The 25,879-nt window shown below is 48.0% G+C and overlaps 1 protein-coding gene across 1 annotated transcript in view; it reads left to right on the forward strand.

The window, feature by feature from the left end:
* The window catches only part of LOC135536333 (receptor-type tyrosine-protein phosphatase O-like), a 140,783-nt gene that overhangs the window by 44,602 nt on the left and 70,302 nt on the right, over positions 1–25,879 (forward strand). The window contains exons 2-11 of the mRNA XM_064962688.1: positions 4,026–4,299; positions 5,960–6,115; positions 8,241–8,393; positions 10,600–11,136; positions 11,947–12,108; positions 12,529–12,725; positions 16,288–16,408; positions 20,330–20,523; positions 21,382–21,493; positions 24,175–24,329. Coding sequence (XP_064818760.1) covers positions 4,026–4,299; positions 5,960–6,115; positions 8,241–8,393; positions 10,600–11,136; positions 11,947–12,108; positions 12,529–12,725; positions 16,288–16,408; positions 20,330–20,523; positions 21,382–21,493; positions 24,175–24,329 — 2,061 coding nt within the window. The remainder of the gene's footprint in view (positions 1–4,025; positions 4,300–5,959; positions 6,116–8,240; positions 8,394–10,599; positions 11,137–11,946; positions 12,109–12,528; positions 12,726–16,287; positions 16,409–20,329; positions 20,524–21,381; positions 21,494–24,174; positions 24,330–25,879) is intronic.

A 25,879-nucleotide genomic window follows, 5' to 3' on the forward strand; every position in this document is an offset into this window, starting at 1 on the left:
GACTCTATAGCCACTCCTACTGAGGATGGTAGCTGACTCTATAGCCAGTCCTACTGAGGATGGTAGCTGACTCTATAGCCACTACTACTGAGGATGGTAGCTGACTCTATAGCCACTCCTACTGAGGATGGTAGCTGACTCTATAGCCACTCCTACTGAGGATGGTAGCTGACTCTATAGTCACTCCTACTGACTCTATAGCCAGTCCTACTGAGGATGGTAGCTGACTCTATAGTCACTCCTACTGACTCTATAGCCAGTCCTACTGAGGATGGTAGCTGACTCTATAGCCACTCCTACTGAGGATGGTAGCTGACTCTATAGTCACTCCTACTGACTCTATAGCCAGTCCTACTGAGGATGGTAGCTGACTCTATAGCCACTCCTACTGAGGATGGTAGCTGACTCTATAGCCACTACTACTGAGGATGGTAGCTGACTCTATAGCCACTCCTACTGAGGATGGTAGCTGACTCTATAGTCACTCCTACTGAGGATGGTAGCTGACTCTATAGCCACTCCTACTGACTCTATAGCCACTCCTACTGACTCTATAGCCACTCCTACTGAGGATGGTAGCTGACTCTATAGCCAGTCCTACTGAGGATGGTAGCTGACTCTATAGCCACTCCTACTGAGGATGGTAGCTGACTCTATAGCCACTCCTACTGAGGATGGTAGCTGACTCTATAGCCAGTCCTACTGAGGATGGTAGCTGACTCTATAGCCACTACTACTGAGGATGGTAGCTGACTCTATAGCCACTCCTACTGAGGATGGTAGCTGACTCTATAGCCACTCCTACTGAGGATGGTAGCTGACTCTATAGTCACTCCTACTGACTCTATAGCCAGTCCTACTGAGGATGGTAGCTGACTCTATAGTCACTCCTACTGACTCTATAGCCAGTCCTACTGAGGATGGTAGCTGACTCTATAGCCACTCCTACTGAGGATGGTAGCTGACTCTATAGTCACTCCTACTGACTCTATAGCCAGTCCTACTGAGGATGGTAGCTGACTCTATAGCCACTCCTACTGAGGATGGTAGCTGACTCTATAGCCACTACTACTGAGGATGGTAGCTGACTCTATAGCCACTACTACTGAGGATAGTAGCTGACTCTATAGCCAGTCCTACTGAGGATGGTAGCTGACTCTATAGCCACTACTACTGAGGATGGTAGCTGACTCTATAGCCAGTCCTACTGAGGATGGTAGCTGACTCTATAGTCACTCCTACTGAGGATGGTAGCTGACTCTATAGCCACTCCTACTGAAGATGGTAGCTGACTCTATAGTCACTCCTACTGAGGATGGTAGCTGACTCTATAGCCACTCCTACTGAGGATGGTAGCTGACTCTATAGTCACTCCTACTGAGGATGGTAGCTGACTCTATAGCCACTACTACTGAGGATGGTAGCTGACTCTATAGCCCCTCCTACTGAGGATGGTAGCTGACTATATAGCCACTCCTACTGACTCTATAGCCACTCCTACTGAGGATGGTAGCTGACTCTATAACCACTCCTACTGAGGATGGTAGCTGACTCTATAGCCACTCCTACTGAGGATGGTAGCTGACTCTATAGCCACTCCTACTTAGGATGGTAGCTGACTCTATAGCCACTCCTACTGACTCTATAGTCACTCCTACTGAGGATGGTAGCTGACTCTATAGCCACTCCTACTGAGGATGGTAGCTGACTCTATAGCCACTCCTACTGACTCTATAGTCACTCCTACTGAGGATGGTAGCTGACTCTATAGCCAGTCCTACTGAGGATGGTAGCTGACTCTATAGCCACTCCTACTGAGGATGGTAGCTGACTCTATAGCCACTCCTACTGAGGATGGTAGCTGACTCTATAGCCACTCCTACTGAGGATGGTAGCTGACTCTATAGCCACTCCTACTGACTCTATAGCCAGTCCTACTGAGGATGGTAGCTGACTCTATAGCCACTCCTACTGAGGATGGTAGCTGACTCTATAGCCACTCCTACTGAGGATGGTAGCTGACTCTATAGCCACTCCTACTGAGGATGGTAGCTGACTCTATAGCCACTCCTACTGAGGATGGTGGCTGACTCTATAGCCACTCCTACTGACTCTATAGTCACTCCTACTGAGGATGGTAGCTGACTCTATAGCCACTCCTACTGAGGATGGTAGCTGACTCTATAGCCACTCCTACTGAGGATGGTGGCTGACTCTATAGCCACTCCTACTGAGGATGGTAGCTGACTCTATAGCCACTCCTACTGAGGATGGTAGCTGACTCTATAGCCACTCCTACTGAGGATGGTGGCTGACTCTATAGCCACTCCTACTGACTCTATAGCCACTCCTACTGAGGATGGTAGCTGACTCTATAGCCACTCCTACTGAGGATGGTAGCTGACTCTATAGCCACACCTCCTGAGGATAGTAGCTGACTCTATAGTCACTCCTACTGAGGATGGTAGCTGACTCTATAGCCACTCCTACTGAGGATGGTAGCTGACTCTATAGCCACACCTCCTGAGGATAGTAGCTGACTCTATAGTCACTCCTACTGAGGATGGTAGCTGACTCTATAGCCACTACTACTGAGGATGGTAGCTGACTCTATAGCCACTCCTACTGAGGATGGTAGCTGACTCTATAGCCACTCCTACTGAGGATGGTAGCTGACTCTATAGCCACTCCTACTGAGGATGGTAGCTGACTCTATAGCCACTCCTACTGAGGATGGTAGCTGACTCTATAGCCACTCCTACTGAGGATAGTAGCTGACTCTATAGCCACTCCTACTGAGGATGGTAGCTGACTCTATAGCCACTCCTACTGAGGATGGTAGCTGACTCTATAGCCACTCTTACTGAGGATGGTAGCTGACTCTATAGCCACTCCTACTGAGGATGGTAGCTGACTCTATAGCCACTCCTACTGAGGATAGTAGCTGACTCTATAGCCACTCCTACTGAGGATAGTAGCTGACTCTATAGCCACTCCTACTGTGGATGGTAGCTGACTCTATAGCCACTCCTACTGACTCTATAGCCACTCCTACTGAGGATGGTAGCTGACTCTATAGCCCCTCCTACTGAGGATGGTAGCTGACTCTATAGCCACTCTTACTGAGGATGGTAGCTGACTCTATAGCCACTCCTACTGAGGATGGTAGCTGACTCTATAACCACTCCTACTGAGGATGGTAGCTGACTCTATAGCCACTCCTACTGAGGATGGTAGCTGACTCTATAACCACTCCTACTGAGGATGGTAGCTGACTCTATAGCCAGTCCTACTGAGGATGGTAGCTGACTCTATAGCCACTCCTACTGAGGATGGTAGCTGACTCTATAGCCACTCCTACTGAGGATGGTAGCTGACTCTATAGCCACTCCTACTGAGGATGGTAGCTGACTCTATAGCCACTCTTACTGAGGATGGTAGCTGACTCTATAGCCACTCCATAGCCTATAGCCAAAGTCATTCCACTACCCTAGAGTGGTAAAGCAGCCTTTAATGGTTCTAACAGCAGACCAATCAGCTGGCTGCAAGCTCTTATCAAACTGTTGGAGAAAATTGTATTTGACCAAATTCCTCTGCAAACAAATGAACAACAGACTTTCAGCATGTTTATAAAGAAGGGAACTCAACATGTACTGTAGTGACACACATGACTGTCTCTGTAGGTCAGGTGGTCTGGAGAAGCTGTTAGAGCAGCGATCTGATGATGATGTGAACTTATTGCTCCATTCCTCCAGACTCAACAGCCCTCTCTCTCTCTCTCTCTCTCTCTCTCTCTCTCTCTCTCTCTCTCTCTCTCTCCGCTCTCTCTCCGCTCTCTCTCCGCTCTCTCCTCTCTCTGCTCTCTCTGCTCTCTCTGCTCTCTCTGCTCTCTTTGCTCTCTGCTCTCTGCTCTCTGCTCTCTTCTCTCTCTCTCCGCTCTCTCTCTTCTCTCTTCTCTCTCTCTCTTCTCTCTCTCTCTTCTCTCTTCTCTCTCTCCTCTCTTCTCTCCTCTCTCTCTCCTCTAGACCATTGTGTCCTTCCAGGTGTCAGTTAAAGAGGAGGACTGGATCGTAGTGACCCTGGAGCCATCTGACCTGCGGGAGAACGTGACGGGGTATGCTGCCCGGGTGATGGGCGAGCCCCGAACCCACCTGCTACCATTCCTGAACCTGACCGACCCCACCGCCACACCTCTGGTCTTTAACTCCTCCCACCACGGACTCTGCTACACCGTTAGCCTGCTGCTCAGACAGGGGAAGACCTGGTCCAAGTCCATCCAGACTGTATCTGTTCTCACCAGTAAGTATTCAGACAGGGGAAGACCTGGTCCAAGTCCATCCAGACTATATCTGTTCTCACCAGTAAGTATTCAGACAGGGGAAGACCTGGTCCAAGTCCATCCAGACTATATCTGTTCTCACCAGTAAGTATTCAGACAGGGGAAGACCTGGTCCAAGTCCATCCAGACTGTATCTGTTCTCACCAGTAAGTATTCAGACAGGGGAAGACCTGGTCCAAGTCCATCCAGACTGTATCTGTTCTCACCAGTAAGTATTCAGACAGGGGAAGACCTGGTCCAAGTCCATCCAGACTGTATCTGTTCTCACCAGTAAGTATTCAGACAGGGGAAGACCTGGTCCAAGTCCATCCAGACTGTATCTGTTCTCACCAGTAAGTATTCAGACAGGGGAAGACCTGGTCCAAGTCCATCCAGACTATATCTGTTCTCACCAGTAAGTATTCAGACAGGGGAAGACCTGGTCCAAGTCCATCCAGACTGTATCTGTTCTCACCAGTAAGTATTCAGACAGGGGAAGACCTGGTCCAAGTCCATCCAGACTGTATCTGTTCTCACCAGTAAGTATTCAGACAGGGGAAGACCTGGTCCAAGTCCATCCAGACTGTATCTGTTCTCACCAGTAAGTATTCAGACAGGGGAAGACCTGGTCCAAGTCCATCCAGACTATATCTGTTCTCACCAGTAAGTATTCAGACAGGGGAAGACCTGGTCCAAGTCCATCCAGACTGTATCTGTTCTCACCAGTAAGTATTCAGACAGGGGAAGACCTGGTTCAAGTCCATCCAGACTATATCTGTTCTCACCAGTAAGTATTCAGACAGGGGAAGACCTGGTCCAAGTCCATCCAGACTGTATCTGTTCTCACCAGTAAGTATTCAGACAGGGGAAGACCTGGTCCAAGTCCATCCAGACTGTATCTGTTCTCACCAGTAAGTATTCAGACAGGGGAAGACCTGGTCCAAGTCCATCCAGACTGTATCTGTTCTCACCAGTAAGTATTCAGACAGGGGAAGACCTGGTCCAAGTCCATCCAGACTGTATCTGTTCTCACCAGTAAGTATTCAGACAGGGGAAGACCTGGTCCAAGTCCATCCAGACTATTTCTGTTCTCACCAGTAAGTATTCAGACAGGGGAAGACCTGGTCCAAGTCCATCCAGACTATATCTGTTCTCACCAGTAAGTATTCAGACAGGGGAAGACCTGGTCCAAGTCCATCCAGACTGTATCTGTTCTCACCAGTAAGTATTCAGACAGGGGAAGACCTGGTCCAAGTCCATCCAGACTGTATCTGTTCTCACCAGTAAGTATTCAGACAGGGGAAGACCTGGTCCAAGTCCATCCAGACTATATCTGTTCTCACCAGTAAGTATTCAGACAGGGGAAGACCTGGTCCAAGTCCATCCAGACTGTATCTGTTCTCACCAGTAAGTATTCAGACAGGGGAAGACCTGGTCCAAGTCCAACTGTCCTGAATCCAGCTCAATAGAGTTTGCTTTAGATCAGTCTTGGTTCTCTCATAGATACACTATGTGCTTGACTTGTTGTGTTTGTTAGTCATCTCTCTATTTATTTCCCATTCTTCACTGTGGAGGTTGTAGTGGTTGTTGTGCCCCTGACCAGGTAGTCAGTCAGGTCTGTTGTCCGTCTGTCCCCCGCAGAGCCGCGTCCGGTGGACAGTGTGGTGATCACAGACTACCGAGAGGCTCCAGAGACAGGTGTGGTGTTTGAGATCAGCTCCCCAGAGAACAACATCTTCAGTCGGGTCAACATCAGCTACGCAGAGGGCCGGGAGCAGAGATCCATGCTCTATAAAGGTGAGGCCTCTGGTTGGGCAGACTGGAACAACAGGTGTAGCTGACTAGCCCGTTCTGGACAGACTGGAACAACAGGTGTAGCTGACTAGCCCGTTCTGGGCAGACTGGAACAACAGGTGTAGCTGACTAGCCCGTTCTGGACAGACTGGAACAACAGGTGTAGCTGACTAGCCCGTTCTGGACAGACTGGAACAACAGGTGTAGCTGACTAGCCCGTTCTGGGCAGACTGGAACAACAGGTGTAGCTGACTAGCCTGTTCTGGACAGACTGGAACAACAGGTGTAGCTGACTAGCCCGTTCTGGGCAGACTGGAACAGCAGGTGTAGCTGACTAGCCTGTTCTGGACAGACTGGAACAACAGGTGTAGCTGACTAGCCCGTTCTGGACAGAATGGAACAACAGGTGTAGTTGACTAGCCCGTTCTGGACAGACTGGAACAACAGGTGTAGCTGACTAGCCCGTTCTGGACAGACTGGAACAACAGGTGTAGCTGACTAGCCCGTTCTGGACAGAATGGAACAACAGGTGTAGTTGACTAGCCCGTTCTGGACAGACTGGAACAACAGGTGTAGCTGACTAGCCCGTTCTAGACAGACTGGAACAACAGGTGTAGCTGACTAGCCTGTTCTGGACAGACTGGAACAACAGGTGTAGCTGACTAGCCCGTTCTGGACAGAATGGAACAACAGGTGTAGTTGACTAGCCCGTTCTGGACAGACTGGAACAACAGGTGTAGCTGACTAGCCCGTTCTGGACAGACTGGAACAACAGGTGTAGCTGACTAGCCTGTTCTGGACAGACTGGAACAACAGGTGTAGCTGACTAGCCTGTTCTGGACAGACTGGAACAACAGGTGTAGCTGACTAGCCTGTTCTGGACAGACTGGAACAACAGGTGTAGCTGACTAGCCCGTTCTGGGCAGACTGGAACAACAGGTGTAGCTGACTAGCCTGTTCTGGACAAACTGGAACAACAGGTGTAGCTGACTAGCCCGTTCTGGGCAGACTGGAACAACAGGTGTAGCTGACTAGCCCGTTCTGGGCAGACTGGAACAACAGGTGTAGCTGACTAGCCCGTTCTGGGCAGACTGGAACAACAGGTGTAGCTGACTAGCCCGTTCTGGACAGTTCAGTGTTGACTTATTTGAGTTGGATCCACTGAGTTGAGCAGGTCTGTATTAGGTCATATTTGGGGGCAGGCCCACCAATCAGACTTCAATGTTTCTTGTTCACAGACACAAGTTGAAGACTTATGTGTTCTGTCCTCAAATTTATATAAAGCAGACTGTTATGTTCTGTGTTATAGATTTCTATTAATCATACCATCATCTTCTGTGTTCTAGTCTTCTATAAAGGGAAGACTGTTCTGTGTTCTAGACTTCTATGAAGGAAAGACTGTTCTGTGTTCTAGACCTCTATAAAGGAAAGACTGTTCTGTGTTCTAGACCTCTATAAGGGAGAGACTGTTCTGTGTTCTAGACTTCTATAAAGGGAAGACTGTTCTGTGTTCTCGACTTCTATAAAGGAAAGACTGTTCTGTGTTCTAGACTTCTATAAGGGAAAGACTGTTCTGTGTTCTAGACCTCTATAAGGGAGAGACTGTTCTGTGTTCTAGACCTCTATAAGGGAGAGACTGTTCTGTGTTCTAGACCTCTATAAGGGAGAGACTGTTCTGTGTTCTAGACCTCTATAAGGGAAAGACTGTTCTGTGTTCTAGACCTCTATAAGGGAAAGACTGTTCTGTGTTCTAGACTTCTATAAGGGAAAGACTGTTCTGTGTTCTAGACCTCTATAAGGGAGAGACTGTTCTGTGCTCTAGACCCCTATAAACGAAAGACCGTTCTGTGTTCTAGACCCCTATAAACGAAAGACTGTTCTGTGTTCTAGACTTCTATAAGGGAAAGACTGTTCTGTGTTCTAGACCTCTATAAAGGAAAGACTGTTCTGTGTTCTCGACTTCTATAAGGGAAAGACTGTTCTGTGTTCTAGACCTCTATAAGGGAAAGACTGTTCTGTGTTCTAGACCTCCATAAAGGAAAGACTGTTCTGTGTTCTAGACTTCTATAAAGGAAAGACTGTTCTGTGTTCTAGACTTCTATAAAGGAAAGACTGTTCTGTGTTCTAGACTTCTATAAGGGAAAGACTGTGTTTAAACACTGGCTCCCTGGGACGTGTTACAGCAACATCTCCTTCCAGCTGATCTCTGAAGCTACAGTCAACAGAACCACACTGGTCCGACGCAGCGACCTGACCCATGAACCCTGGCAACACAGGACAGGTAGCTACTATATACCCATGATCCCCGGCAACACAGGACAGGTACAGTGCCTTGCGAAAGTTTTCGGCCCCCTTGAACTCTGCGACCTTTTGCCACATTTCAGGCTTCAAACGTAAAGATATAAAACTGTATTTTTTTGTGAAGAATCAACAACAAGTGGGACACAATCATGAAGTGGAACGTCATTTATTGGATATTTCAAACTTCTTTAACAAAAAAAATGGGCGTACAAAATTATTTAGCCCCTTTACTTTCAGTGCAGCAAACTCTCTCCAGAAGTTCAGTGAGGATCTCTGAATGATCCAATGTTGACCTAAATGACTAATGATGATAAATACAATCCACCTGTGTGTAATCAAGTCTCCGTATAAATGCACCTGCACTGTGGTAGTCTCAGAGGTCCGTTAAAAGCGCAGAGAGCATCATGAAGAACAAGGAACACACCAGGCAGGTCCGAGATACTGTTGTGAAGAAGTTTAAAGCCGGATTTGGATACAAAAAGATTTCCCAAGCTTTAAACATCCCAAGGAGCACTGTGCAAGCGATAATATTGAAATGGAAGGAGTATCAGACCACTGCAAATCTACCAAGACCTGGCCGTCCCTCTAAACTTTCAGCTCATACAAGGAGAAGACTGATCAGAGATGCAGCCAAGAGGCCCATGATCACTCTGGATGAACTGCAGAGATCTACAGCTGAGGTGGGAGACTCTGTCCATAGGACAACAATCAGTCGTATATTGCACAAATCTGGCCTTTATGGAAGAGTGGCAAGAAGAAAGCCATTTCTTAAAGATATCCATAAAAAGTGTTGTTTAAAGTTTGCCACAAGCCACCTGGGAGAGAAGGTGCTCTGGTCAGATGAAACCAAAATTGAACTTTTTGGTAACAATGCAAAACGTTATGTTTGGCGTAAAAGCAACACAGCTCATCACCCTGAACACACCATCCCCACTGTCAAACATGGTGGTGGCAGCATCATGGTTTGGGTCTGCTTTTCTTCAGCAGGGACAGGGAAGATGGTTAAAATTGATGGGAAGATGGATGGAGCCATATACATGACCATTCTGGAAGAAAACCTGATGGAGTCTGCAAAAGACCTGAGACTGGGACGGAGATTTGTCTTCCAACAAGACAATGATCCAAAACATAAAGCAAAATCTACAATGGATTGGTTCAAAAATAAACATATCCAGGTGTTAGAATGGCCAAGTCAAAGTCCAGACCTGAATCCAATCGAGAATCTGTGGAAAGAACTGAAAACTGCTGTTCACAAATGCTCTCCATCCGACTTACAGCTGTCATTGCAGCAAAAGGTGGCACTACAAAGTATTAACTTAAGGGGGCTGAATAATTTTGCACGCCCAATTTTTCAGTTTTTGATTTGTTAAAAAAGTTTGAAATATCCAATAAATGTCGTTCCACTTCATGACTGTGTCCCACATGTTGTTGATACTTCACAAAAAAATACAGTTTTATACCTTTATGTTTGAAGCCTGAAATGTGGCAAAAGGTCGCAAAGTTCAAGGGGGCCGAATACTTTCGCAAGGCACTGTAGATACTATATACCCCATGAACCCTGGCAACACAGGACAGGTAGATACTATATACCCCACAGGACAGGTAGCTACGATATACCCATGAACCCCGGCAACACAGGACAGGTAGCTACTATATACCCCACAGGACAGGTAGCTAACTACATACCCCATGAGTCCTGGCAACACAGGACAGGTAACTAACTACATACCCCAACAGTCCTGGCAACACAGGACAGGTAACTAACTACATACCCCATGAGTCCTGGCAACACAGGACAGGTAACTAACTACATACCCCATGAGTCCTGGCAACACAGGACAGGTAACTAACTACATACCCCATGAGTCCTGGCAACACAGGACAGGTAACTAACTACATACCCCAACAGTCCTGGCAACACAGGACAGGTAACTAACTACATACCCCATGAGTCCTGGCAACACAGGACAGGTAACTAACTACATACCCCATGAGTCCTGGCAACACAGGACAGGTAACTAACTACATACCCCATGAGAACGTTATTGAACTTTTTATTTATTTTACCTTTACTTAACTAGGTAAGTCAGTTAAGAACACATTTCAATGAAGGACAGAAGGACAGATTTGTACCTGCATTTCTATGGAGATGGCAAGCTAATACTAATGTTTGTGTTTCACTGCAGTGCCCAACCCTCCCCTCAACATCTCCCATAAGATCGTACCACTCAGCCAGAGGGTGCTACCAGGGGGGGTCCCTAGCTCCGAGGTGACCCAGGACACGCCCCGGCGGGCGCGGGATGTCCCCCTCATAGAGGAACAGGAATTACAGGAGAACCAGGAGATACAGGAAGTGATCTCAGAGGAGGTGGTGGGCGGAACCACCCAGGTCTCCTACAGCTCCGCCCCTCAGGGCTCCAACAGCTCGACAGGCTATGCCACCTCTATCTCTAACACTAACAACACAGAAGAAGAGACCGCCACGCAGCCCTATTGGCCGGAGCCCTACGGTAGTCCCTCCCCTACGGATGGAGAGGAGGAGTTTGTGAACGCGGTGGTTCCAGAGTATGAGGACTCCAATGAGCCGGGCTCTGCCATGAGCCTGCCCCCAGAGATCTCCGTCACCCCCACCCGCTTTCCCCCCATACTGCTGGAGCTACGCTGGCTACCCCCCCGACCCCCCACCACATACGACGGTTTCAACGTCTACATCTACAGAGACGGTAAGCTAAAGGCCACTACGGTGGACAATAAGAACCAAGACCACATTCACAAAGACTCTCAGAAAAGGAGTGCTGATATTGGAATTACTTTTTGCCTGTTAGATCATAATGAATGAGACTGATCCTAGATCAGTATTCCTGGATTAAGGGCTCCTATGTTGTCAGATGAAGGTAATAGCTGAATGGTATCTGTTATGACCTGATCCTAGATCAGTATTCCTGGATTAAGGGCTCCTATGTTGTCAGATGAAGGTAATAGCTGAATGGTATCTGTTATGACCTGATCCTAGATCAGTATTCCTGGAGTAAGGGCTCCTATGTTGTCAGATGAAGGTAATAGCTGAATGGTATCTGTTATGACCTGATCCTAGATCAGTATTCCTGGAGTAAGGGCTCCTATGTTGTCAGATGAAGGTAATAGCTAAATGGTATTTGTTATGACCTGATCCTAGATCAGTATTCCTGGATTAAGGGCTCCTATGTTGTCAGATGAAGGTAATAGCTGAATGGTATCTGTTATGACCTGATCCTAGATCAGTATTCCTGGAGTAAGGGCTCCTATGTTGTCAGATGAAGGTAATAGCTAAATGGTATTTGTTATGACCTGATCCTAGATCAGTATTCCTGGAGTAAGGGCTCCTATGTTGTCAGATGAAGGTAATAGCTGAATGGTATTTGTTATGACCTGATCCTAGATCAGTATTCCTGGAGTAAGGGCTCCTATGCTGTCAGATGAAGGTAATAGCTGAATGGTATCTGTTGTGACCTGTGCTGTTTCGACCTCTCTGAGCCCTGTCTCCCCGTCCTCAGGTAACTCTACAGAGACGGCCACCGTGGATGAGAACACTCATGAGTTCTTCACGGAGCTGACAGAGCCTGGTACCTACAGAGTCCAGGTCACCACACTGAGCTCCGCGGGAGACTGTGAGGCCAGGGAGAGCATCGCGTATACAGGGCTCACCTTCTATCTCAGTATGTATAGCCTGACCCGAACACTGACACTGACCCAGACACTGACCCAGACACTGACACTGGAGGCCAGGGAGAGCATCGCGTATACAGGGCTCACCTTCTATCTCAGTATGTATAGCCTGACCCTAACACTGACCCAAACATTGACCCTAACACTGACACTGACCCAGGCACTGACCCAAACATTGATCCTAACCCTGACTCTAACCCTGACCCTGACTCTAACCCTGACCCTAACACTAACCCTAACCCTGACCCAAACACTAACCCTAACACTGACCCAAACACTGACCCTAACCCTGACCCAAACACCGACCCTGACCCTATCACTGATCCTGACCCTAACCCTGAAATTCTGTGTTTTACTGTATATGTTTTAATTGTCCAATAAATCCCCAAAACCACCATTGATTGCCCCAGGCCCCAGTGGAGAGGTGCTGGAGCAGCCCCAGGAGCGGCCCCAGGGTGTCAGCATCAGGCTGCTGGGCTCCAGTACTGCAGTGGTGTCCTGGGCCCTGTCCTCTGAGAGCCACAACGGCAGCCTGGTGTCAGTCCTGTCCCTGACCTGCCTCCGACCCAGCCTCAGCCAACGCATGGAGAACACATACTGCAGTGAGGTGAGACTAACCTGCTCGTCTATAGCTGTTCGTAACCCTTTATAACTAACCTGCTAGTCTATAGCTGTTCGTAACCCTTTATAACCAACCTGCTAGTCTATAGCTGTTCGTAACCCTTTATAACTAACCTGCTAGTCTATAGCTGTTCACAACTCTTTATAATCAACCTGCTAGTCTATAGCTGTTCACAACTCTTTATAATCAACCTGCTAGTCTACATAGCTGTTCATAACCCTTTATAATCAACCTGCTAGTCTATAGCTGTTCCTAACCCTTTATAATCAACCTGCTAGTCTACATAGCTGTTCATAACCCTTTATAATCAACCTGCTAGTCTATAGCTGTTCACAACTCTTTATAATCAACCTGCTAGTCTACATAGCTGTTCATAACCCTTTATAATCAACCTGCTAGTCTACATAGCTGTTCATAACCCTTTATAACTAACCTGCTAGTCTACATAGCTGTTCATAACCCTTTATAACTAACATGCTAGTCTTTAGCTGTTCATAACCCTTTATAACTAACCTGCTAGTCTACATAGCTGTTCATAACCCTTTATAACTAACATGCTAGTCTATAGCTGTTCATAACCCTTTATAACTAACCTGCTAGTCTATAGCTGTTCGTAACCCTTTATAACTAACATGCTAGTCTACATAGCTGTTCATAACCCTTTATAATCAACCTGCTAGTCTACATAGCTGTTCATAACCCTTTATAATCAACCTGCTAGTCTACATAGCTGTTCATAACCCTTTATAACTAGTCTACATAGCTGTTCATAACCCTTTATAACCAACCTGCTAGTCTATAGCTGTTCATAACCCTTTATAACTAGTTACATAGCTGTTCACAACCCTTTATAACTAGTCTACATAGCTGTTCACAACCCTGTATAACTAGTCTACATAGCTGTTTCACAACCCTTTATAACCAACCTGCTTGTCTACATAGCTGTTTCACAACCCTTTATAACCAACCTGCAAGTCTACATAGCTGTTTCACAACCCTTTATAACCAACCTGCTAGTCTACATAGCTGTTCATAACCCTTTATAACCAACCTGCTAGTCTACATAGCTGTTCATAATCCTTTATAACTAGTCTACATAGCTGTTCATAACCCTTTATAACCAACCTGCTAGTCTACATAGCTGTTCACAACCCTTTATAACCAACCTGCTAGTCTACATATCTGTTCACAGCCCTTTATAACTAACCTGCTAGTCTACATAGCTGTTCACAACCTTTTATAGCCAACCTGCTAGTCTACATAGCTGTTCACAACCCTTTATAACTAGTGTACATAGCTGTTTGCAACCCTTTATAACTAACCTGATAGTCTACATAGCTGTTCACAACACTTTATAACTAGTCTACATAGCTGTTCACAAACCTTTATATCTAGTCTACATAGCTGTTCATAACCCTTTATAACCAACCTGCTAGTCTACATAGCTGTTCATAATCCTTTATAACTAGTCTACATAGCTGTTCATAACCCTTTATAACCAACCTGCTAGTCTACATAGCTGTTCACAACCCTTTATAACCAACCTGCTAGTCTACATATCTGTTCACAGCCCTTTATAACTAACCTGCTAGTCTACATAGCTGTTCACAACCTTTTATAGCCAACCTGCTAGTCTACATAGCTGTTCACAACCCTTTATAACTAGTGTACATAGCTGTTTGCAACCCTTTATAACTAACCTGATAGTCTACATAGCTGTTCACAACACTTTATAACTAGTCTACATAGCTGTTCACAAACCTTTATATCTAGTCTACATAGCTGTTCATAACCCTTTATAACCAACCTGCTAGTCTACATAGCTGTTCATAACCCTTTATAACTAGTCTACATAGCTGTTCACAACCCTTTATAACTAGTCTACATAGCTGTTCACAACCCTTTACAACTAGTCTACATAGCTGTTCATAACCCTTTATAACCAACCTGCTAGTCTATAGCTGTTCATAACCCTTTATAACCAACCTGCTAGTCTACATAGCTGTTCATAACCCATTATAACTAGTCTACATAGCTGTTTACAACTCTTTATAACTAACCTGATAGTCTACATAGCTGTTCACAACACTTTATAACTAGTCTACATAGCTGTTCACAACCCTTTATAACTAGTCTACATAGCTGTTCACAACCCTTTATAACTAGTCTACATAGCTGTTCACAACCCTGTATAACTAACCTGCTAGTCTACCTAACAACAAACTGATAAAGTGTATCACCGCTCACCACCTGGTAAAGTTCACCTATCACTATACTGATACAGTCTATCACCACCTATCAATTTACTGATACAGTCTATCACCACCTATCAATATACTGATACAGTCTATCACCACCTATCAATATACTGATACAGTCTGTCACCACCTATCAATATACTGATACAGTCTGTCTCCACCTATCAATATACTGATACAGTCTATCACCACCTATCAATATACTGATACAGTCTATCTCCACCTATCAATATACTGATACAGTCTATCACCACCTATCAATATACTGATACAGTCTATCACCACCTATCAATATACTGATACAGTCTATCACCACCTATCAATATACTGATACAGTCTATCACCACACTGATATAGTCTATCACCACCTATCAATATACTGATACAGTCTATCTCCACCTATCAATATACTGATACAGTCTATCACCACCTATCAATATACTGATACAGTCTATCACCACCTATCAATATACTGATACAGTCTATCACCACCTATCAATATACTGATACAGTCTATCACCACCTATCAATATACTGATACAGTCTATCACCACCTATCACTATACTGATACAGTCTATCACCACCTATCAATATACTGATACAGTCTGTCTCCACCTATCACTACACTGATACAGTCTATCACCACCTATCAATATACTGATACAGTCTATCACCACCTATCAATATACTGATACAGTCTATCACCACCTATCAATATACTGATACAGTCTATCACCACCTATCAATATACTGATACAGTCTATCACCACCTATCACTATACTGATACAGTCTATCACCACCTATCAATATACTGATACAGTCTATCACCACCTATCAATATACTGATACAGTCTATCACCACCTATCACCACACTGATACAGTCTATCACCACACTGATATAGTCTATCACCACCTATCAATATACTGATACAGTCTATCACCACACTGATACAGTCTATCACCACCTATCAATATACTGATACAGTCTGTCACCACCTATCAATATACTGATACAGTCTATCACCACCTATCAATATACTGATACAGTCTATCACCACCTATCAATATACTGATACAGTCTATCACCACCTATCAATATACTGATACAGTCTATCACCACCTATCAATATACTGATACAGTCTGTCTCCACCTATCAATATACTGATACAGTCTATCACCACCTATCAATATACTGATACAGTCTGTCACCACCTATCAATATACTGATACAGTCTATCACCACTAACCACCCTGATGCCTGTTCCTGTCCTGTGATTGGTTACAGGAGAACACGACCAGTGACATCCTGTCCAACCTGACTCCAGGTGCCCAGTACAGAGTGGTGGTGTACCATACTAACGGTCCTCTCATCAGTCCTCCTTCCGAACCTGTTATCATAGTCATCGGTGAGTCCCTCAGACACTATACTACCTGGGCTGGTCTCTAACCTGTTATTATAGACCTGGTCTCTCAGACACTATACTACCTGGGCTGGTCTCTAACCTGTTATTATAGACCTGGTCCCTCAGACACTATACTACCTGAGCTGGTCTCTAACCTGTTATTATAGACCTGGTCTCTCAGACACTATACTACCTGGGCTGGTCTCTAACCTGTTATTATAGACCTGGTCCCTCAGACACTATACTACCTGGGCTGGTCTCTAACCTGTTATTATAGACCTGGTCTCAGACACTATACTACCTGGGCTGGTCTCTAACCTGTTATTATAGACCTGGTCTCAGACACTATACTACCTGGGCTGGTCTCTAACCTGTTATTATAGACATGGTCTCAGACACTATACTACCTGGGCTGGTCTCTAACCTGTTATTATAGACATGGTCCCTCAGACACTATACTACCTGGGCTGGTCTCTAACCTGTTATTATAGACATGGTCTCTCAGACACTATACTACCTGGGCTGGTCTCTAACCTGTTATTATAGACATGGTCCCTCAGACACTATACTACCTGGGCTGGTCTCTAACCTGTTATTATAGACCTGGTCTCTCAGACACTATACTACCTGGGCTGGTCTCTAACCTGTTATTATAGACATGGTCTCAGACACTATACTACCTGGGCTGGTCTCTAGCCTGTTATTATAGACCTGGTCTCTCAGATACTATACTACCTGGGCTGGTCTCTAACCTGTTATTATAGACATGGTCCCTCAGGCACTATACTACCTGGGCTGGTCTCTAACCTGTTATTATAGACCTGGTCTCTCAGACACTATACTACCTGGGCTGGTCTCTAACCTGTTATTATAGACCTGGTCTCAGACACTATACTACCTGGGCTGGTCTCTAACCTGTTATTATAGACATGGTCTCTCAGACACTATACTACCTGGGCTGGTCTCTAACCTGTTATTATAGACATGGTCCCTCAGACACTATACTACCTGGGCTGGTCTCTAACCTGTTATTATAGACCTGGTCTCTCAGACACTATACTACCTGGGCTGGTCTCTAACCTGTTATTATAGACCTGGTCTCAGACACTATACTACCTGGGCTGGTCTCTAGCCTGTTATTATAGACCTGGTCTCTCAGATACTATACTACCTGGGCTGGTCTCTAACCTGTTATTATAGACATGGTCCCTCAGGCACTATACTACCTGGGCTGGTCTCTAACCTGTTATTATAGACCTGGTCTCTCAGACACTATACTACCTGGGCTGGTCTCTAACCTGTTATTATAGACCTGGTCTCAGACACTATACTACCTGGGCTGGTCTCTAACCTGTTATTATAGACCTGGTCTCAGACACTATACTACCTGGGCTGGTCTCTAACCTGTTATTATAGACATGGTCTCTCAGACACTATACTACCTGGGCTGGTCTCTAACCTGTTATTATAGACATGGTCCCTCAGACACTATACTACCTGGGCTGGTCTCTAACCTGTTCTCAGACACTATACTACCTGGGCTGGTCTCTAACCTGTTATTATAGACCTGGTCTCTCAGACACTATACTACCTGGGCTGGTCTCTAACCTGTTATTATAGACCTGGTCTCAGACACTATACTACCTGGGCTGGTCTCTACCCTGTTATTATAGACCTGGTCTCTCATACACTATACTACCTGGGCTGGTCTCTAACCTGTTATTATAGACATGGTCTCAGACACTATACTACCTGGGCTGGTCTCTAACCTGTTGTTATAGACATGGTCTCAGACACTATACTACCTGGGCTGGTCTCTAACCTGTTATTATAGACCTGGTCCCTCAGACACTATACTACCTGGGCTGGTCTCTAACCTGTTATTATAGACCTGGTCTCAGACACTATACTACCTGGGCTGGTCTCTAACCTGTTATTATAGACCTGGTCTCTCAGACACTATACTACCTGGGCTGGTCTCTAACCTGTTATTATAGACCTGGTCCCTCAGACACTATACTACCTGGGCTGGTCTCTAACCTGTTATTATAGACCTGGTCTCTCAGACACTATACTACCTGGGCTGGTCTCTAACCTGTTATTATAGACCTGGCCTCAGACACTATACTACCTGGGCGGGTCTCTCACCTGTTATTATAGACCTGGTCTCAGACACTATACTACCTGGGCTGGTCTCTAACCTGTTATTATAGACCTGGTCTCAGACACTATACTACCTGGGCTGGTCTCTAACCTGTTATTATAGACATGGTCTCTCAGACACTATACTACCTGGGCTGGTCTCTAACCTGTTATTATAGACATGGTCTCTCAGACACTATACTACCTGGGCTGGTCTCTAACCTGTTATTATAGACATGGTCTCAGACACTATACTACCTGGGCTGGTCTCTAACCTGTTATTATAGACCTGGTCTCTCAGACACTATACTACCTGGGCTGGTCTCTAACCTGTTATTATAGACATGGTCCCTCAGACACTATACTACCTGGGCTGGTCTCTAACCTGTTATTATAGACCTGGTCTCTCAGACACTATACTACCTGGGCTGGTCTCTAACCTGTTATTATAGACATGGTCTCTCAGACACTATACTACCTGGGCTGGTCTCTAACCTGTTATTATAGACATGGTCTCTCAGACACTATACTACCTGGGCTGGTCTCTAACCTGTTATTATAGACCTGGTCTCAGACACTATACTACCTGGGCTGGTCTCTAACCTGTTATTATAGACCTGGTCTCAGACACTATACTACCTGGGCTGGTCTCTAGCCTGTTATTATAGACCTGGTCTCTCAGACACTATACTACCTGGGCTGGTCTCTAACCTGTTATTATAGACCTGGTCTCAGACACTATACTACCTGGGCTGGTCTCTAACCTGTTATTATAGACCTGGTCCCTCAGACACTATACTACCTGGGCTGGTCTCTAACCTGTTATTATAGACCTGGTCTCTCAGACACTATACTACCTGGGCTGGTCTCTAACCTGTTATTATAGACCTGGTCTCTCAGACACTATACTACCTGGGCTGGTCTCTAACCTGTTATTATAGACCTGGTCTCTCAGACACTATACTACCTGGGCTGGTCTCTAACCTGTTATTATAGACCTGGTCCCTCAGACACTATACTACCTGGGCTGGTCTCTAACCTGTTATCATAGACATGGTCTCAGACACTATACTACCTGGGCTGGTCTCTGACCTGTTATTATAGACCTGGTCTCAGACACTATACTACCTGGGCTGGTCTCTAACCTGTTATTATAGACCTGGTCTCAGACACTATACTACCTGGGCTGGTCTCTAACCTGTTATTATAGACCTGGTCTCAGACACTATACTACCTGGGCTGGTCTCTAACCTGTTATTATAGACCTGGTCCCTCAGACACTATACTACCTGGGCTGGTCTCTAACCTGTTATTATAGACATGGTCTCAGACACTATACTACCTGGGCTGGTCTCTAACCTGTTATTATAGACCTGGTCTCAGACACTATACTACCTGGGCTGGTCTCTAACCTGTTATTATAGACATGGTCTCAGACACTATACTACCTGGGCTGGTCTCTAACCTGTTATTATAGACCTTGTCTCTCAGGCACTATACTACCTGGGCTGGTGTCTCAAATATAACCCTATTCCCTATGTAGGGCTAGTGCACTACTTTAGACCAGGGCCCATTGGGGTAGTGCACTACTGTAGACCCGGGCCCATAGGGGTAGGGCACTTCTTTAGACCAGGGCCCATAGGGAATAGTGTAATATTTGGAACACAGACACAAATCATGGATTGGCTGAATCAGCTTGTTGCTTTTGTTTTGAATTGAATCAGCTGTCTGTAGCCTGATGTTGGTTCTGATTGGCTGCCTGGTTTGTCTGTCTGTCTCCAGAGCCAACGGGAGTGCGGGAGCTGGTGGTGTATCCTCTGAGCCCGACTGCAGTCATCCTGTCGTGGCAGAGACCGTACCACGTGGCGTTCAGGAAGTACGTCCTGCAGACATTCTTCTTCAACCCTGTCACGCTGGCCTCCGAGTGGACCACGTACTACGAGATCGCTGCTACCGCCTCAGTCATCGCATCTGTGGTAACTAGTCCCGCCCTGACCCTGACCCAGCCAATCACCTGCCGCAGGGCCTTAGCCAATCGCCTATCTGCCTGTAGCAGGGTTGTAGCCAGACTGTTTTGTGGTGGTACTTTATGCTAGATGACGTGTGTCACTAGGCTCACCCCTCCTCTAGCTCTCTCTTCTCTCATCTCTCTCCCTCCCTACTCCAGAGAGATAGATCTGTTGCTGGTCTGGTACTGTGGTTGTCCCCTGTTTTAACAGATCTCTCCCTCCCTATTCCAGAGAGAGACAGATCTGTTGCTGGTCTTGTACTGTGGTTGTCCCCTGTTTTAACAGATCTCTCCCCTCTCTCCCTCCCTACTCCAGAGAGATAGATCTGTTGCTGGTCTGGTACTGTGGTTGTCCCCTGTTTTAACAGATCTCTCCCTCCCTATTCCAGAGAGATAGATCTGTTGCTGGTCTGGTACTGTGGTTGTCCCCTGTTTTAACAGATCTCTCCCTCCCTACTCCAGAGAGATAGATCTGTTGCTGGTCTGGTACTGTGGTTGTCTCCTGTTTTAACAGATCTCTCCCTCCCTATTCCAGAGAGATAGATCTGTTGCTGGTCTGGTACTGTGGTTGTCTCCTGTTTTAACAGATCTCTCCCTCCCTACTCTAGAGAGACAGATCTGTTGCTGGTCTGGCACTGTGGTTGTCCCCTGTTTTAACAGATCTCTCCCTCCCTATTCCAGAGAGTGAATGATTAGTTTCTCTGTCTCTCCTCCTCTCCCCTCCTCATCTCCTTCTCTCCTCCTCTCCCCTCCCTTCCCTCTCTCCCTCTCCCCTCCTCCTCTCCCTCTCTCCTCCTCTTCATCTCTCCTCCTCTCCCTCCTCCAGAGAGTGACAGATCTGTTGCCGGCCTGGTACTACAACTTCCGTGTTACCATGGTGACGTGGGGCGATCCCCCTCTCAGCTGCTGTGACAGCTCTACTGTTAGCTTTGTTACAGGTATCACATACAACACACACACACACACACACACACACAATGGCACCACACACACCCCATAGCACCACACACACCTCATAGCACCACACACACCCCATAGCACCACACACACCCCATAGCACCACACACACCCCATAGCACCACACACACCCCAGAGCACCACACACACCCCATAGCACCACACACCCCATAGCAGCACACACCCCATAGCACCACACACCCCAGAGCACCACACACACCCCAGAGCACCACACACACCCCATAGCAGCACACACCCCATAGCACCACACACCCCATGGCACCACAGCACCACACACCCCATAGCACCACACACCCCATAGCACCACACACCCCATAGCACCACACACCCCATAGCAGCACACACCCCATAGCACCACACACCCCATAGCACCACACACCTCATAGCAGCACACACCCCATAGCACCACACACCCCATAGCACCACACACCCCATAGCACCACACACCCCATGGCACCACAGCACCACACACCCCATAGCACCACACACACTATGGCACCACACACCCCATGGCACCACACACCCCATAGCACCACACACACTATGGCACCACACACCCCATAGCACCACACACACACCCCATGGCACCACACACCCCATGGCACCACACACCCCATAGCACCACACACACTATGGCACCACACACCCCATAGCACCACACACACACCCCATAGCACCACACACACACCCCATAGCACCACACACCCCATGGCACCACACACCCCATGGCACCACACACCCCATGGCACCACACACCCCATGGCACCACACACCCCATAGCACCACACACCCCATGGCACCACACACCCCATGGCACCACACACCCCATAGCACCACACCCCCCATAGCACCACACACCCCATAGCACCATAAAACCCCATAGCACCACACACCCCATAGCACCACACACCCCATAGCACCACACACCCCATAGCACCACACACCCCATAGCACCACACACCCCATAGCACCACACACACCCCATAGCACACACACACCCCATAGCACCACACACACACCCCATAGCACCACACACACACACCCCATAGCACCACACACACACCCCATAGCACCACACACACACCCCATAGCACCACACACACACCCCATAGCACCACTCACACTATGGCACCACACCCCATGGCACCACACCCCCCCCATAGCACCACACCCCCCCCCCATAGCACCCACACCCCCCATAGCACCACACACCCCCCATAGCACCACACACCCCCATAGCACCACACACCCCATAGCACCACACACCCCATGGCACCACACACCCCATGGCACCACACACCCCATAGCACCACACACTATGGCACCACACACACTATGGCACCACACACCCCATGGCACCACACACACCCCATAGTACCACACACCCCATAGCACCACACACCCCATAGCACCACACCCCCACAGCACCACACACCCCCCATAGCACCACACACCCCCCATAGCACCACACACCCCCCATAGCACCACACACCCCCCATAGCACCACACACCCCATAGCACCACACACCCCATAGCACCACACACCCCATAGCACCACACACCCCATAGCACCACACACCCCATAGCACCACACACACCCCATGGCACCACACACCCCATGGCACCACACCCCCCATGGCACCACACCCCCCATGGCACCACACCCCCCATGGCACCACACCCCCATGGCACCACACACACCCCATGGCACCACACACACCCCATGGCACCACACACCCCATGGCACCACACACACCCCCCATAGCACCACACACACCCCCCATAGCACCACAAAACCCCCATAGCACCACACATCCCATAGCACCACACATCCCATAGCACCACACCCCCATAGCACCACACCCCCATAGCACCACACACCCCATAGCACCACACACCCCATGGCACCACACACCCCATGGCACCACACACCCCATGGCACCACACACCCCATGGCACCACACACCCCATGGCACCACACACCCCATGGCACCACACACCCCATGGCACCACACACCCCATGGCACCACACACCCCATGGCACCACACACACCCCATGGCACCACACACACCCCATGGCACCACACACCCCATGGCACCACACACACACCCCATGGCACCACACACCCCATGGCACCACACACACACCCCATAGCACCACACACACACCCCATAGCACCACACACACACCCCATAGCACCACACACACACCCCATAGCACCACACACACCCCATGGCACCACACACCCCATAGCACCACACACACCCCATAGCACCACACACACCCCATAGCACCACACACCCCATAGCACCACACACACCCCATAGCACCACACACCCCATGGCACCACACACCCCATAGCACCACACACACCCCATAGCACCACACACACCCCATAGCACCACACACCCCATGGCACCACACACCCCATAGCACCACACACCCCATGGCACCACACACCCCATGGCACCACACACACCCCATAGCACCACACACCCCATGGCACCACACACACCCCATAGCACCACACACCCCATGGCACCACACACACCCCATAGCACCACACACACCCCATAGCACCACCCACCACATAGCACCACACACATCCTCATGTCCTCCTGCTCTGCTCCAGCTCCTGAGGCCCCCACATCTCGTCAGTAGACTACAACCATGGGACTCTGTACGTCCGCTGGACCTACGGGGAGCTCTTCATAGACATGTCCCACAGCAGGATGCTACACTGGCAGGTCACAGCTCATGGCAAGAAGGGATCCAAGAGGACTTACTCCACTGATGTGAGTCACTGACATCCCCAGACCTCCACACCTCCACATCTCCAGACCTCCACACCTCCCCACCTCCATACCTCCATACCTCCACACCTCCAGACCTCCACATCCCCAGACCTCCACACCACCACATCTCCAGACCTCCACACCTCCCCACCTCCATACCTCCAGACCTCCACATCTCCAGACCTCCACACCTCCCCACCTCCATACCTCCATACCTCCACACCTCCAGACCTCCACATCCCCAGACCTCCACACCACCACATCTCCAGACCTCCACACCTCCACACCTCCATACCTCCAGACCTCCACATCCCCAGACCTCCACATCCCCAGACCTCCACACCTCCAGACCTCCACACCTCCAGACCTCCATACCTCCATACCTCCACACCCCCAGACCTCCACACCTCCACACCTCCAGACCTCCAGACCTCCACACCTCCATACCTCCACACCTCCAGACCTCCACATCTCCACACCCCCAGACCTTCTTAATAGAGTTGCAAACATTTATAAAAACCTGTTTTTGCTTTGTCATTATGGGGTATTGTGTGTAGATTGATGAGGATTTTGTCATTTTTAAAAATCCATTTTAGAATAAGGCTGTAACGTTACAAAATGTGGAAAAGTCAAGGGGTCTGAATACTTTCCCGATGCCCTGTAGTTAGGGGTAGTTACTAGGCAGCAGGATAGATTAAACAGTAGCAGCAACGTATGTGATGAGTCAATGCAGATAGTTAAATAGTTAACCAAGCTATCAGGACTAACTATTTATCCCTCTTATAGCTTGGGGAGTAGAAGCTGTTCAGTGTCCTGTTGGTTCCAGACTTGTTGCATCGCTACCGCTTGCCATGTGGTAGCAGAGAGAACAGTCTATGACTTGGGTGGCTGGAGTCTTTGACAATTTCTAGGGCCTTCCTCTGACACCGCCTGGTGTAGAGTTCCTGGAAGGCAGGGAGCTCGGCCCCGGTGATGTGTTGGGCTGTACACAATACTCTCTGTATCACCTTGCGGTCGGATGCCGAGCGATACCAGGCGGTGATGTGTTGGGCTGTACACAATACTCTCTGTATCACCTTGCGGTCGGATGCCGAGCGATACCAGGCAGTGATGTGTTGGGCTGTACACAATACTCTCTGTATCACCTTGCGGTCGGATGCCGAGCGATACCAGGCGGTGATGTGTTGGGCTGTACACAATACTCTCTGTATCACCTTGAGGTCGGATGCCGAGCGATACCAGGCGGTGATGTGTTGGGCTGTACACAATACTCTCTGTATCACCTTGCGGTCGGATGCCGAGCGATACCAGGCGGTGATGTGTTGGGCTGTACACAATACTCTCTGTATCACCTTGCGGTCGGATGTCGAGCGATACCAGGCAGTGATGTGTTGGGCTGTACACAATACTCTCTGTATCACCTTGCGGTCGGATGTCGAGCGATACCAGGCAGTGATGTGTTGGGCTGTACACAATACTCTCTGTATCACCTTGCGGTCGGATGTCGAGCGATACCAGGCAGTGATGTGTTGGGCTGTACACAATACTCT

This window comes from Oncorhynchus masou, unplaced genomic scaffold (assembly GCF_036934945.1).
Source record: "Oncorhynchus masou masou isolate Uvic2021 unplaced genomic scaffold, UVic_Omas_1.1 unplaced_scaffold_596, whole genome shotgun sequence".
Classification (NCBI taxonomy): Eukaryota; Metazoa; Chordata; class Actinopteri; order Salmoniformes; family Salmonidae; genus Oncorhynchus; species Oncorhynchus masou.